This window comes from Pantherophis guttatus, chromosome 2 (genome assembly GCF_059756535.1).
Source record: "Pantherophis guttatus breed Tessera chromosome 2, ASM5975653v1, whole genome shotgun sequence".
In the NCBI taxonomy this organism is placed as follows: Eukaryota; Metazoa; Chordata; class Lepidosauria; order Squamata; family Colubridae; genus Pantherophis; species Pantherophis guttatus.
The window spans coordinates 19,636,215-19,650,900 of record NC_142064.1 but is presented as its reverse complement, the minus strand read 5'-3'; the positions used below and the strand labels follow the sequence as shown (position 1 = coordinate 19,650,900).

The 14,686-nt window shown below is 44.6% G+C and overlaps 1 protein-coding gene across 7 annotated transcripts in view; it reads left to right on the top strand.

Annotated features, from left to right (window-relative positions):
- The window catches only part of PDZD2 (PDZ domain containing 2), a 324,153-nt gene that overhangs the window by 209,766 nt on the left and 99,701 nt on the right, over positions 1-14,686 (top strand). For all 7 annotated transcript variants that reach the window (XM_034442438.3, XM_034442437.3, XM_087885630.1 and 4 more), the window contains one exon: positions 6,257-6,674. In XM_034442438.3, coding sequence (XP_034298329.2) covers positions 6,257-6,674 — 418 coding nt within the window. The remainder of the gene's footprint in view (positions 1-6,256; positions 6,675-14,686) is intronic.

Here is a 14,686-nt window from a genome sequence, read left to right as displayed (position 1 = left end):
GTAGCAGACTAAAGCACTGTTAAGTAACACCAGCTGCCTGCAATTACTGCAAGTTCGAATCTCACCAGGCTCAAGGTTGACTCAGCCTTCCATCCTTTCGAGGTAGGTAAAATGAGGACCCGGTTTGTGGGGGCAATAAGCTGACTTTGTATAAAAAAGAACACCGCTTGGGGGGGGGACGAAAGCCCTACTAAGCAGGTATATACAAAAGTATGAAGGCTATTGCTTAACGCATTGTAAGCCGCCCTGAGTCTCTGGAAAAGGGCCGCATATAAATCGAACCAATAAATAAATAAATAGAGAACCGTGTAGAGAACCCCTTGCTAAAATTTTTGAAGCCCACCACTGGGAGAGAGGGCTCCAGGAAGAGGTAACAGATCTCACCAGCAGTAACAGCAGCACTCTACAAGTTGTGCAGACGATTTCAAAGACGGTTAGTGTGGATTCAGCAACTGCAAAGAAGGCATATGAATACAGACACACAGGCGTCATTCACAAATAATGCTAGATCTGATTTTTTTAAAATTATGGTTGGTTAAGCAAGCCCATAATGGCCTCCTAGCTCAGCCATCCCACTAGCAAGTGAATCAAGTTCTGGTTTGGCCATAGGGTTCTTCTGCAGTGCTTAGAAGGAACCAGTTTAACCAGGATTCACCTTAGCATGGAGAAACTCCTATCTGCAATGCATGGTCTTTATGAGAAAAGGAACCTTCTCAATCTTCTCATATCTCCAGGGTGGCTGCAATGGCTCAGCCTGGACACCTCACAAAGTGTTATAGTCTTTGTAGGTTTTAACATTTGAAGACATTCTGTTCTGACCCAGCTCCCCAAACACAACAAACCCTCTGGAGTTGAAGCAATGATTCCTTCATTAGGAGCACCAGCAGCCCCAGCAAAAAGTTTCTCTCTTACAGCAAGCTAACAAGTCTGTCTGGCAGGCAGATGAATAGTTGTCTGCCACATCTATTCATCTCCGCCCCCTGCCTTTTATCCCCAGAGCTAGGGTGGGGCTTCACTAGCAGCGGTGGCTTTTCTGTCCCAAGGCTCGGCCCACAGATTTCCGCTGCTTTCCTCTCCTCTGCCTTCTGCACATCCATGTGTCAGGCACTGGACCCAGCTGTTCCTCCTCTTCCTCATCAGCCACCTCCAGACCTGGGGGCTATTGACCCTCCATCTGAGGGCTGATGGATGGCGTAGGCTCTGCCTCTGCCTCTCTTTCTCTGCCAGCTCGATTCCCTCTTCCCCCTCAGAGCTCTCAGGTTGCCTAGATGCTGACCCTGAGTCCCACGCCTCCTCCTCATCTGATTCAGATGCTGGAGGGGCCGGTGGCCAAGAGGCCACAACACATCCCATTGAAGCTCCTCTCTCAAAACCTGGACCTTACCTGAGACATTGCTTTTCAGCCAGATCATATTTCTCATCCTGGAAAGCTTTGGGTCTTTAATTGTCATGCAGAGGTGGTACTGTTGGAAGTGAAAAATACTTTAAATCAGAGGTGAAATGTAAAATCTGTTACTACTGGTTCTGTGGGCATGACTTGGTGGGGGGATAATGTGACTGGGTGGGTGTGGCCAACTTTTTTTTTTTTTAAACTTTTCAAAGCATTTTTTGGTTGGAAGAGGTTGTAGAAAAAATGCTTTTAAAAGTAAAAAAAAAAAAAACCTCTGACGATCGTGCAGCTCAGCTGGGCATGGTGGGGGGGGGGGGGGGCGTAGGGATTTTTGCTACCGGTTCTCTGAACCACCTACCGCCATCGCTACCGGATCAGGTGATCCTGTCCGAACCAGGAGCATTTCACCCCTGCTTTAAATATAGCAATAGAAATAGCACTTAGACTTATATACCGCTTCATAGTGCTTCACAGACCTCTCTGAACGGTTTACAGAGTCAGCATATTGCCCCCAACAATCTGGGTCCTCTTTTACCGACTTCAGAAAGATGGAAGGCTGAATCGATCTTGAACTGCTCAGGTTCAAATTCTTGGCTACGGGCAGAGTTAGCCTGCAATACTCCATTCTAACCACTCTGCCACGCTCAAATACTTTGGCCACCTAATGAGAAGAAAGGACTTATTGGAAAAGACAATTGATATTTGGAAAAGATTGATGGCAAAAGAAGAAAGGAACAGCAGTGGATGAGATGGTTAGATGGTCATTGACACAATGAACATCCATTTGGACAAACTCCAGGAGACGGTGAACAACAGGGCCCCCTGGCGTGCTATGATCCATGGGGTTGTGAATAATTGGACGCAACTTTGTTGTTGTTAATTGCGAAGTCATGTCCAACCCATCATGACCCCATGGACAACTTTCCTCCAGGCTTTCCTGTCCTTTACCATTAGGCTCTTCTCCAGTGAGTCCTTCCTTCTCATTAGGTGGCCAAAGTATTTGAGTTTCACCTTCAGGATCTGGCCTTCTAAAGAGCAGTCAGGGTCGATCTCTAGGACTGACCAATTTGATTGCCTTGCAGTCCAAGGGACTCGCAGGAGTCTTCTCCAGCACCATAGTTCAAAGACCTCAATTCTTTGATGCTCAACCTTCCTTATGGTCCAACTTTCACACCCATGCATTGCAACTGGGAAAACCATAGCCTTGACTATACGCCCTAGACACAACTTAGCGATTGAACGACAACAACAAATACCAAGTAGGCTAGATGGGGAAAGATTTGATACAGGGTAGCATAGCTTTGGATATCAGCAAACCTCTTAACTCTGTAGAATGGCTTTCAAGAAGATCTACCATCTATTTTCTCTCTGCAGCTCTGCTTCCCTCGTTTTCTCACTTAAGATCTGTCAAGATCTCCATTCTCTGGGTTTCTCTCCTGGTCTTATTTGTTGAAGGTTTCCTACTTGGTGTAACTGCTCTGATTAAATCTTCAATCAGAGTCAGTTGTGAGCATAGACACATCCCTGAAGTTATTCACAAAGCTCTTTAACCCTGTAGGTTGAGTGAATAGAATGCAGATTTGATCTTCTATAGGTAGACTGAGAGCTCCCGATTCCACACAAGTTTTAAATTCTGTGAGGAAATAATTGAAATGCTTTCCTCATGAGAAATTCCATACTAATAACTGTTCCAATTTTCCTTAGAACCACTGCATTTGAAATTCATTTTTTCTTTAGAAATTAAATTTACATTTGTACACACTGTTCTCATATTTCACTTATGTTAGCTCAGCAGACCTGATAAAACTTTGTTATATGTTATTGTAGGGCAGCACCTTATTATAAATGGGAGCGGCTGAGGAGGAAAGAAGTGTTCTAATGGAAAATGGGAATTATTAAGTCAAGCATCAAGAGTACACCAAATTGCCTATTCCTGTTTGAAAGGCATTTCTGTGTTCTTCTTTAACTAGCTGTTTCTGGCAGTAAATGTAGTATCCAAACAATCAGGATTTTTAATATGACTCCTGTGAAGTTTCTGTGTTTCGATCAGTAAGCAGTTGGAATATTTTTGATCCTTCCACATCAAGCTAAAAATCTTGGACTATTGTAGAACCTGGGTATCAGATGCAAAAGTCTATGCAGAGGCAATCCATTCCTGCATTCATTGCAATACAGTACCGGTAGTTCTCAATTTACAGCCATTTGTTTAGTGACTGTCTGTTGTGACCTAGGCTTACTGAGTCATTAAAACACACGAGTAGTCGCAAAAAGCTCTTTTATTGCAACAGCTGTGAATTACTTTCATTCACAGCTGAGTCCCAATTAGTTGCAAAAAGTCCTTCGGGATAATCACCAACCTTTATCTCCCTTGACACGCTGCCAAAGACTTACTTGGCTAAGTCACACAGAGTCCAGAATCAAACAGAGATGCTGACTGGGAACAGAATTAACAACATTGCTTTCCTGCAAAGGGCCCACATGCCTTTGCTCCTCTTTTAAGCCATATGAGAGGGGCCAGTCATCTCCAGGCCTTACTCCCAAGTCGTCCCTTTTGTTTTAGCTGTTCTTGCCTTCTGACAGCTCTGCACATGCACGCACTGGGAACAGGCTCCTCCTGTTCCTCTGCCTCTCTGCTGTCTGACTCTGGAGGCTCTGGAGTCGGTGCATCACTCCCAGATGGCCCTGGCCCCATCTCTGCCTCCGACGCAGAGCGCTTGTCCGGGCCTTTCCAAGACTCCAGGACTGGCCCATGTTCCTCCCCAGCCTACTCACTGTCTGACTCTGCTGCCAGCTCTGCAGTCTGCTGGCGGACCACAACACTGTCTGAAGTTACAATGGCACTGAAAAAAGTGACTTATGACCATTTTTCACACTTACGACCATTGTAGTATCCCCATGGTCTCATGTGTGGTTTACATTCAGATGCTTGGCAACTGACTTACATTTATGACGGTTGCAGGGCCCCCGAGTCACGTGATCCTCTTTTGCAACCTTCTGACAAGCCAAGTCAATGGTGGGAGGTGGGGACCAGATTCACTTAACAATCATGTTAGTAATTTAACAACTGCGGCAATTCGCTTAACAAATGTGGCAAGAAAAGTAGTAAAATGGGGCAAGGCTCGCTTAACAAATTTCTCACTTAGCAATATGAATCTTGGGCTCAATCGTGATCGTACGTTGAGGACTATCTATACAGGAAATCCTTTAACACACAAGCATATTGGAGCCTGCCATTTATGTGATAATTGTAAAACGAGTTTATGACTGTTTATGAAGCAGATGTACACGGCAGTCATAAAGTGAACACAGGGAACATTAAGTGAACTCATTTGATATGGTGTGATTTTACTGAAAACATTTAAGTTAAGTGCTGGTTTTCGGCAAAACCATCGCAAACCATGGTCATGTGACCACAGGGTGCTGCAAACAGATGTAAATGCAGCTGGGATTGCTGAGCACCCAAAGTGTGTGTGTGTGTGTGTGTGTGTGTGTGTGTGTGTGTTGTGACCTTCAGAACTGGGTTGTAACTCCCTTTTTCCAGGTAGGTTGTAAGTTTGAACAGTCGCTAAGTGACTTGTCGTAAGTCAAGGACTATCTGTATTTGTTCTTATGCTTATCTTTGGGAAGCTTGTTTGGCAACTTTCCATGAGGGATTTGGAAGGGCTTCACGTCAGTCAGTGTCCCTTAAACCCCAAGAAATGTTCCATTCCAAATGGAGCAGAAGGTACAGGTTGTTCTTCACCACGCTTGAAACCATAAAAAGTGCATTGGTGCAACCTTTATGGAATCCAGAACGGGTCTCTGAAAAGTTGATTCTATATGAAAGACAAAAAAATTCATGGGGAATGCTTGACATAATCCAAATGAAAATTCTAAGCTCCGTTTCTAACACAGATTCAAGATTCAGTCTGTAGAGATTCTCAGCCATCCAGGTCATGATTGTCCCAAAGGTGCTTTTTCAGGAGGCAACTGGACTTTTTTGTTTTTTTCTTTTGAAGACGTTTCGCTTCTCATCCAAGAAGCTTCTTCAGCTCTGACAGGATCCATTCCTTACTATTCTGGCAGAGCTGAAGAAGCTTTTTGGATGAGAAGCGAAACGTCTTCAAAAGAAAAAAGAAAAAAAACCAAGGAAGTCCAGTTGCCTCCTGAAAAAGCATCTTTGGGACATTTAAGATCCAGGGTGCTTATTGATTTAGGTCCATGTCTACCAGTGGTGGGTTTCACAATTTTTTACTACGGGTTCTGTGGGTGTGGCTTGGTGGGCAATGGCATGGCTTGGTGGGCGTGGCAGGGGAAGGATACTGTAAAATCTCCATTCCCACCCCACTCCAGTGGAAAGATACTGTAAAATCTCCATTCCCTCTCCACTCCAGGGGAAAGATACTGTAAAATCTCCATTCCCTCTCCACTCCAGGGGAAGGATACTGTAAAATCTTCATTCCCACCCCACTCCAGGGGAAAGATACTATAAAATCTCCATTCCCTCTCCACTCCAGGGGAAGGATACTGTAAAATCTCCATTCCCTCTGCACTCCAGGGGAAGGATACTGTAAAATCTTCATTCCCACCCCACTCCAGGGGAAGGATACTGCAAAATCTCCATTCCCTCTCCACTCCAGGGGAAGGTTGCTGCAAAATCTCCATTCCCTCCCGATCAGCTGGGACTCGGGAGGCAGAGAATAGATGGGGGCGGGGCCAGTCAGAGGTGGTATTTACCGGTTCTCCGAACTACTCAAAATTTCCGCTACCGGTTCTCCAGAACTGGTCAGAACCTGCTGAAACCCACTTCTGATGTCTACCTTTCCCATGCAAATATATAAAACCTTGCGTTTTTCTTTTTCTCCCCTCCCCCCCCGCCCCCCGCAGTTACTTGGCTGATCAGTGCTGGAATGGCGGCTTCATCTACTTGATCATGTTACGCCGAATCAAGCGCAAGGCCCCACTTCCTCCGTCAAATGGCAACAACAGTAAGAGCACCGAACCCAAAGCCAGGCCTACCTCCGAGCCCAGTGGGAAAACCACTCAGAATGGCAAAAGGACGAGAAAGTTTGGGGTCATTACCAGAACTGTTCCGGGTGGTAAGGACAGCAAGAGCACCTCTAGAACAGATCAGGAGAACAGACATTGCGCCCTGGATGGGTTGCATTCAGAGGCATCCAAAACAGAGAACCAAGCAGACGATCAGCTTCTCACGGCAGACTTCCCTTTTCCAGCAGACCATTACCGCTCCCGTCTTTCAGAGGGAGGCATTCTAGATCTGAACTCCAGCGAAGCATCCTTGCAGGTAAAGACTTTGAGAACTTTCAGTACTTGGGTACCAGAAATATTTCTTAAAAAAAAAAAAAAAAAAAAAAGAGGTAGCGTTCCTTCAATATTTTAACTTTCTTTGAATATTTAGTTGTGTGCAATGCAGGAAAAGATTAAAATGGTCCATTGAGCCACGGTGGCGCAGTGGTTAGAGTGCAGTATTGCAGGCTACTTCTGCTGACTGCCGGCTGCCTGCAATTTGGCAGTTCGAATCTCACCAGGCCCAAAGTTGACTCAGCCTTCCATCCTTCCGAGGTGGGCAAAATGAGGACTCAGATTGTTGGGGGCAATATGCTGACTCTGTAAACTGCTTAGAGAGGGCTGTAAAGCACTGTGGCATATAAATCTAAGTGCTATTGCTATTGCTCTTCCGGCCTGGGAGTTCTGGGAGTTGAAGTCCACACATCTTAAACTGCCAAGGTTGGGAAACTCTACTCAAATGAATCAGTTCAAGGACAGGATACTTGAGTTAAAGCAACCACATCTTCTCAGTAAGACTGAGTTTATTTCTGCATGTATGTCTATATAGATATTTCACATTGCTGATGGTTCCAGTGGAAATGTGCTCTGTGCATCATGTATATATATACACTATGGAAGTATTGTTTTAAAATAGGTACCGGGAACCTTCTGGAGGACGTGGCTGCTTTAAGATTAGGGGCTTTGTTTGTACTAGGGCACTTCATAAAGTGCAAATGCACTGCCTATTGTATTCTGGACTGGAGCTTCAGAATTGCCCCTCCACAAGTAAACACTAAAAATTCAAGCCTGTTATTTGAAAAATAATTTTTGGCAGAGTGAGCAAGGCAGGAGGCCATTTCCTAGACTTAATCATTGTATAAACTTGTGTGTTTAATGTACATCATTAGTGCCAAGTTGGTGGCAATAAGAGGCAAGCTGTTGCACTAAGAGCTGAAGTATTGTGTGTTTGAGGCAAAATATTGAATATTGAAATGTTGAATGCTAAATATGAAAGCTTTCAGCTCAGTTAATGCTCCAGACAAAACGGAACTGAGAGCACGGAAAGAATTCCCGCCACGATTCTGCAGACTGTTTACAAATATGCGAAAACTGAGTTGCATTTTCACAGTGTCTTGAGGTTAGGGGTTTTTTTTGTGGCTTAAGTTGATGTATAAACACTGATTGTATCATGCGACTCCAGAAAATATGTTAAGCATATAGGACAATTCCAGCTGATCAGAATGTAACTACCGTATTTTTTGAAGTATAAGACGTTCCAGACTATAAAATGCACCTACCTTTTTTGGTGAGGAAAACAAGAAAAAGAAATCTGCCTCTGCCTCCCAGCAATTTTGCCTCATTGCAGCAAACAGCAAATAGCTGTTACTTTCATCTTCATTTTCAGCATAGCTTGATTAGCACAAGAAAAAAAAATCTGCTCCAGCAATTTACCTCCTTGCAGCAAGCAGTAGAGGCCCGAGCAAAGAGCCGGGAGGCCGATCCAATCGACTTGTGCTAATTAGGCTGTGCTGAAGCTGGAATGGGCTGTTTCTTCTTACTGCAAGGAGGTAACTGCTGGGAGGCAGAGGCCAAAGGGTGGGGGCCAGTGGGTGGGCGGGGCTACATTCGGTTTATAAGACACACCTAAATTTTCACCCCCTTTTAGAGGGGGAAAAAGGTACATCTTATACTCCGAAAAATACAGTACATGTGCAACTCCGGGCCCATTTTGCAGATTTGCAGTGCAGGGACTAGAAACACCGATAGAGCAGTTCAGTTAGGTCAGAGGTCTTCAAACTTGGCAGCTTTAAGAATTGTAGACTTAGCTGGCTGGAGAATTCTGGGAGTTGAAATCCACAAGTCTTAAAGCTGCCAAGTTTGAAGACCTCTGAATTAGGTATTTATGAATATTTTCAGATCTTCACTGGAACACTAGCTTCATGCTGCAATTCTCATTAGTTTTCCTTAACAAAAGCGAGTGGACTTTATTTGTTTTCCATGTGTAAGAGGGGTGGAGGGACACCTGCTGAGACCACAAAACCTGATGAATCTTCATGATTACAGAGGAGAGATCTTGCAAACCAAGAGTTGAAAATGTTGGCATAGCTGTTTGCAAACCAAATGAGCTCCAGGGAATAGTCTTCCATCAGCACTCAAGCGCCTCACATAATTTCCTTGGCAAGACCTTTAAACTTTCTTCAGGGTTATCGCAACCACCTGAACAAATATAATCACCCTTTGTTTTTAAAATTATTTAGAAACACGATTTGCCTGGACTGATTTTCTTTTTTTCCCCAAAAGCTGGTTCTCTTCACTTGCTCATACCTTCTCTTTGCCTTCATCTAAGCTAAAGTTTACCTCAAGCCTGTGACCTTATTAATGTATAAGCACTTAACCGTAGGTACTACATGGAGCAGACCGACAAGGAACAGCACATCTTAGTATTTATAAAATACCTTTTCCTGTGTCAGAAAGCCACCTCCAGGGATACTAGTTTATCTAAAGGTACAAACCCGTAGAAATAAAAATAGGTTTATTGTCCTTATTCATCTTCTGAATTAAAAGTTTTACTCACATGTTCATATCTGTTCCACCTAGTCTTATTGACTAGGCTGGGTTAGAAGAATCAAATTGTGGGATGTCCATCATCTATGATACCTTGTTTCAGGGTGGATTTGATTTAAATCGAGTTGATTTAAATCACAATTTAAATCATGATTTAAATCACTAGTAAAAAGGCTTGATTTAAATCAACTCGATTTAAATCATAATTTTTAAAGAGCAACTGTCATCTCTGCTACTCCTTTGACCCACTGTTGACTCACCAATAGTCCCAGTGTTGCAGAATATACAGCCTCCTGCTACATAACTAAGCTCCATTTCATGCTGAATAAACTAAATTATTTATGTATCTTAAATAGAAAACTATCTTATGATAGATTTTTACCCCCAAAGTTTTTTATTAAAATAAATTCAATAAAAATCAAAAAAATCCGATTTAAATAAAAAAAATCTGATTTTTTTGATTTTTTTAAAAAAAATCATTGATTTTTATCCACCCTGCCTTGTTTTATATGATGGCTGGAAAATACTACAATTCCCATACATTTTTTTTTAACTTTCCAGTCATTGTCAAACATTGTCAAGCGTCACCTTCAGAATTTTCTTCCCTCTCCTGCTTCTTTCCACTAGAACAGGGGTGTCAAACTGGGGGCCCGCAGGCCGGATGCGTCATACACAGGCCACGCCCACCCCAGCTCTGCGAAGGGAAAAAAAGTTGCAATATATCACGTGATGGCAACGTGACACGGCAAGTTTGACACCCGTGCACTAGAACATCAGTATCTTATTCAGTTTAGAAGAGGGCTTTTAGTTGTTTTGAAGCCATGTTTTATTTTCAAAACCTTTTTGTGTCTTCTCCAAAGTCAACGTTCTCTATATGGCCGTGATGGCAAACCTACGGCAGGCATGCTAGAGGTGGTACGCAGCGCCTTCTCTGTGGGCATGCGAGCCGTCACCCCAGTTCAACTCCGCCACTCATGCGTGCGTGCCTCCTACTGGCAAGCTGGTCTTCAGGTCCCTGCCACGCATGCGTGGGGGGGCGTGCGCATGTAGGGGGTGTGGCGCATGCAGGGGCGTGCACATGCTTGGGGTGCATGTGGGGGCGCATGTGGGGGGAAGGGTGTTGCAGGGATCACGTGCATGTGTGGGGGTGCAAGGGGCATGCAGTGGGCGTGCGCATGCGTGGGGGCAGTGGTGGTATTCAGCCGGTTCTATCCGGTTTGGGCGAACTGGTAGGGGCAGCTGCGGGAGGCTCTGCCCACCCGCCCAGACATAATTACATCCTGTTTTTTTTTTAATTGAAAAAGTTTTTCAAATACAGATTTTTTCCCCCTTTCCCCCCCCAACCCCCCTTCACCCTCCCCTCCCCCCATGGCTTCTCCAAGATAAAATCCAAATTGATATCACATTATATAATACTTTACCACCCTTTTACACCACCCCCTATGTGCTAACCATTTCTTTCTAACATTATTATTATATCCCCCCTATACTATACATTTCAAAGCAACATTCAGCTATAAAACTATATAATAAATACATCCTGTTTTTGACGCTCTGCGCATGCATGGAAGGCCCGCGCTCACATTTGCGAACCAGTAGCGAAGGTAAGTGAATACCACCCCTATGCGGGGGGCAAGGAGCGTGTGCGGGGGCCACACACGCTTTGCATTTTGGGGGTTCAGGCACGTACTTTGGGCACTTGGTCTGGAAAAGGTTAGCTGTCACTGGTATATGGTATGTAAGCTGAAATCTTGCTTCCTGCTTTTTGCGCTGCTTTAGATGGGCTTATATAACCTGTCTTTTATAAGTGCCTTTTCATATATACGCCTAACGTAGAACCACATATGTATTCTAGTTATTCTTTTAGAGCTGCCCAATTCAACCAAGATAACTCTGGATGGGTCACAAAAAAATCCAACAAAACCCACCAGACAAAAGAATACAAAGCCACAATTCTACAAACAATAATAAAACAATAAAAAGATAAAATGGTGATCCTAATAGAAATAATGTCAACATCCAATTAGGGCTCCAGCACATCAGAAACAAAGGCTCGGAAAGAGCCATGTCTCGACAGGCTTCCTGAAGACCAGGACAGTTGGTCCAACTGCATGTCAGGAGATAGAGACCACCACCAAAATGCATACATAACACACTATAACAGTTGGAAGGGACCTTGAAGGTCATCTAATCCAACCCCCAGCTCAGGCAGGAAACCGTATACCATTTCAGACAAATGGTTGTCTAATCTCTTCTGAAAAAACCTCCAGTGTTGGAGCATTCACGACTTCTGGAGCCAAGTTGTTCCATTGATTAATTGTTCTGTCAGGAAATTTCTCCTTAGTTCTAGGTTGCTTCTCTCCTTGATTAGTTTCTACCCATTGCTCCTTGTCCTGCCTTCAGGAGCTCTGGATACTTCCTGAGATCTATCAGATTAGAATTACTGGATATCTGAATCAACAAAGGAAGACGGGGACTTTTAGAAAGAAGGACAAATGGAGGCGGGGAGAAGAGAACACATTAACTTTTTAACTATGTTGGCATCTGCAAGAAAAATTACAGGGGAAAACTGCAACAACAAAAAAATAGAGAGGTCTACATGTATATGAAATGATTTGCTGGCGTCAGACTAGTTTTTCAATCCCAGGAATGTGCTAGAGCTGGTTAGGAGGCAAAAGCTTTTAGCGTGTCACTGATTAAATCTTTTGAGGAAGAGATAGCTTGTAGATATTTAAAAAGAACCCAAAAAAACAGACAATGCTTGGTTTTAACACTATGCCTCCCGGAGAGAGGACATAAGGACAAAAAGGAGGACATGTTCTCCTTTTGCTGGTAATCCTATATACTAGATCAGTGATGGCTAACCTTTTTTTCATCGTGCCGAAAGTGCACGTGACAGTGCATGTGTCAGGTTTCGAGGTCGTCTCAAATAAATTGCATTTCAAACAAAGTCTTTGATGAAAAAAACTCCCATTTATTAAGCACGACATTCTAAGTCCGACTCCATCGTAGCCAACACTGACTTCCAGGCCCAAAACCCTCCCTTTCCATTCCCCACTCCCCTGCACTCATTGGCCATCTTCCAAGTCACTCTACCCCTAATCTACTGCTCCAGCTCTAAGAAATTTCCCCCCTCCCATCCCATCTCCTAGGGGATATTATCTCCAGGGAAAATAAGTAGGTGAAAAGTCAAACATCCCTTTCCAGACGCCTCCGCTTCTCCTTCTTATGTCAGCACTAGAGTAAATGCAGCTTGAAGTGCTGACATCATGCACATGCCGGCACCCATAATGCAATGCGCCCCCTGCACATGCACACACGATCCCCCATGCTCCCCCTCAACCCATGCATGTGCACGCGACCCCCCCTGCCCCCCATTTTGGGCTAATCGGCCTCCCTGCAGTCTCCTGGGACCAAAAATTGGCTGGGGGGGATGCCACCCTCCCACCCCCATGCATGTGCACACGACCCCCGTCCCCGCGCATCTCAAAAATCAGTTGGCCGGCAGGAGGCATACATGCCCATGTGTGGTAGAGCTGAGCTGGGAGGGGGTCATGTGCTTGCAGCTGTGGCATGCATGCCATCACGGTACTAGATGTTTCATTGTTTTAGTGAAGAGATCTGGACCATGCCTTTCCTATCAGAGCATAGTGGGCAGGAAGATTAGGGATGTAAAATTGATAACCAGCATTGTGAATTGCACTTTGAAGCTGCCTGGGAACCAACGCAGCTCACTGGGTGGTGGCACCATACAGGCTTAGTGAGAAGCATCCTTAAACATGAGTCAGCAAGTATGGGGCAGCACCAAAAAAGCTAATACAATCCTTGGTTGTATAAAAACAGAGGCATAGAATCAAAATCACGTGAAGTATTAGTACTATTTTATAAAGCCTTAGTAAGACCACACCTGGAATACTACATCCAGTTTTGGTCACCACATTACAAGAAAGAGGTTGAGACTTTGGGAAAAGTGCAGAGAAGAGCAACTAAGATGATTAAAGGCCTAGAGATTAAAACATATGAAGAACGGTTGCAGGAACTGGGTATGGCTAGTCTAGAGAAAAGAAGGACAATGGGGGACATGATAGCAGAATTCCAGTATTTGAGAGGCTGCCACAAAGACGAGGGGGGGGGTCGATTTATTTTCCAAAGCATCAGAGGGCAGGACAAGAAACAATGGTTGGAAACTAATCAAGGAGAGAAGCAACCTGGCATTAAGGAGAAACTTCCTAACAGTGAGGACATTAACCAGTGGAACAGCTTCCCTTCAGAAGTTGTGGGAGCTTCATCACTGGAGGTTTTTAACAAAAGACTGGACAACCACCTATCTGAAATGGTATAGGATCTCCTGCTTGAGCAGGGGCTGGACTAGAAGACCTCCAGTGTCCCTTCCAGCTCTATTCTGATTCTGATCCACAATCACCCATGATGCTGCATTCTGGACCAGTTGTACATTCCAGATGGTCTTCAGTGGCAGCCCCATGTAGAGTGCTTTGCAGTAATCCTATTCGGATGTAAGTAAGGTTCTGAGGGAATGAAACAGGGCCAGGAAGGGGTGCAATGGGCACACAAGACAAAATTGTGCAAAGATCCTCTTGGCCACAACTGCTAAATAGTCCTCAAGCAGGAGCTAAGAGTCCAGGAAGGCTCCCCAATTGCATACTGAGTCTAAGCTAGGCAGTGTCACCCAGCTCAATTTCAAAGCTGGGAATTATGCAATCCTTTAACTCAAAGGGCCCAGACCCACAGCCATACAGTCTTGCCATGGTAAAAGCCCCAAACCTGTTCTTCCCCATCTAGGCACTCCCAGTCTCCAGGCATTTGAGAGCTTCATCAGGGTGGCCGGAGGCAGAGATCAGAGGTGGGATTCCCATGATTTACCTACCGGTTCACCCAGCACTGAAATGTGAGCTTCACTCACACGCGCCACCTCCATGCATGCGCCTGGCCTTCTGCGCAGGTGCTTTGCTCACGTGCGCACCTTCCGCGCATGCGCCCGGCCTCAAAAACGTGCCTAAATAGGACAGCATAGAGCCGGGACTAGTGGGCAGGTGGGCAGGCCTACCTGTGATTCCTCTACCGGTTTGCCCGAACCGGCTGAATACCACCTCTGGCAGAGATGTACAATGGACAACTCTCTTAGGAGTAATGATTGCACTACCTAGAGCAGAGTTTCTCAACCTTAGCAACTTTAAGACTTGTGGACTTCAACTCCCAGAATTCCCCAGCCAGCCATTAAAGTTGTCAAGATTGAGAAACACTGGCCTAGAGACTGATCTTTGCTCTCTAGTTTTCATTTTCTCTGAAAGTACGACCTGGATTCAAACTGGTTTGGCTTTTGACTTCTAGACCAGCTCACTTGATTCTTCCTCTGTTTGTTTCTTTGGCTATAAATAACTTTTTGGAATTTAGCTTTGGACTATAACATGGCAGTTTTGCTATTTTCCCTAAGCCTACACAGGT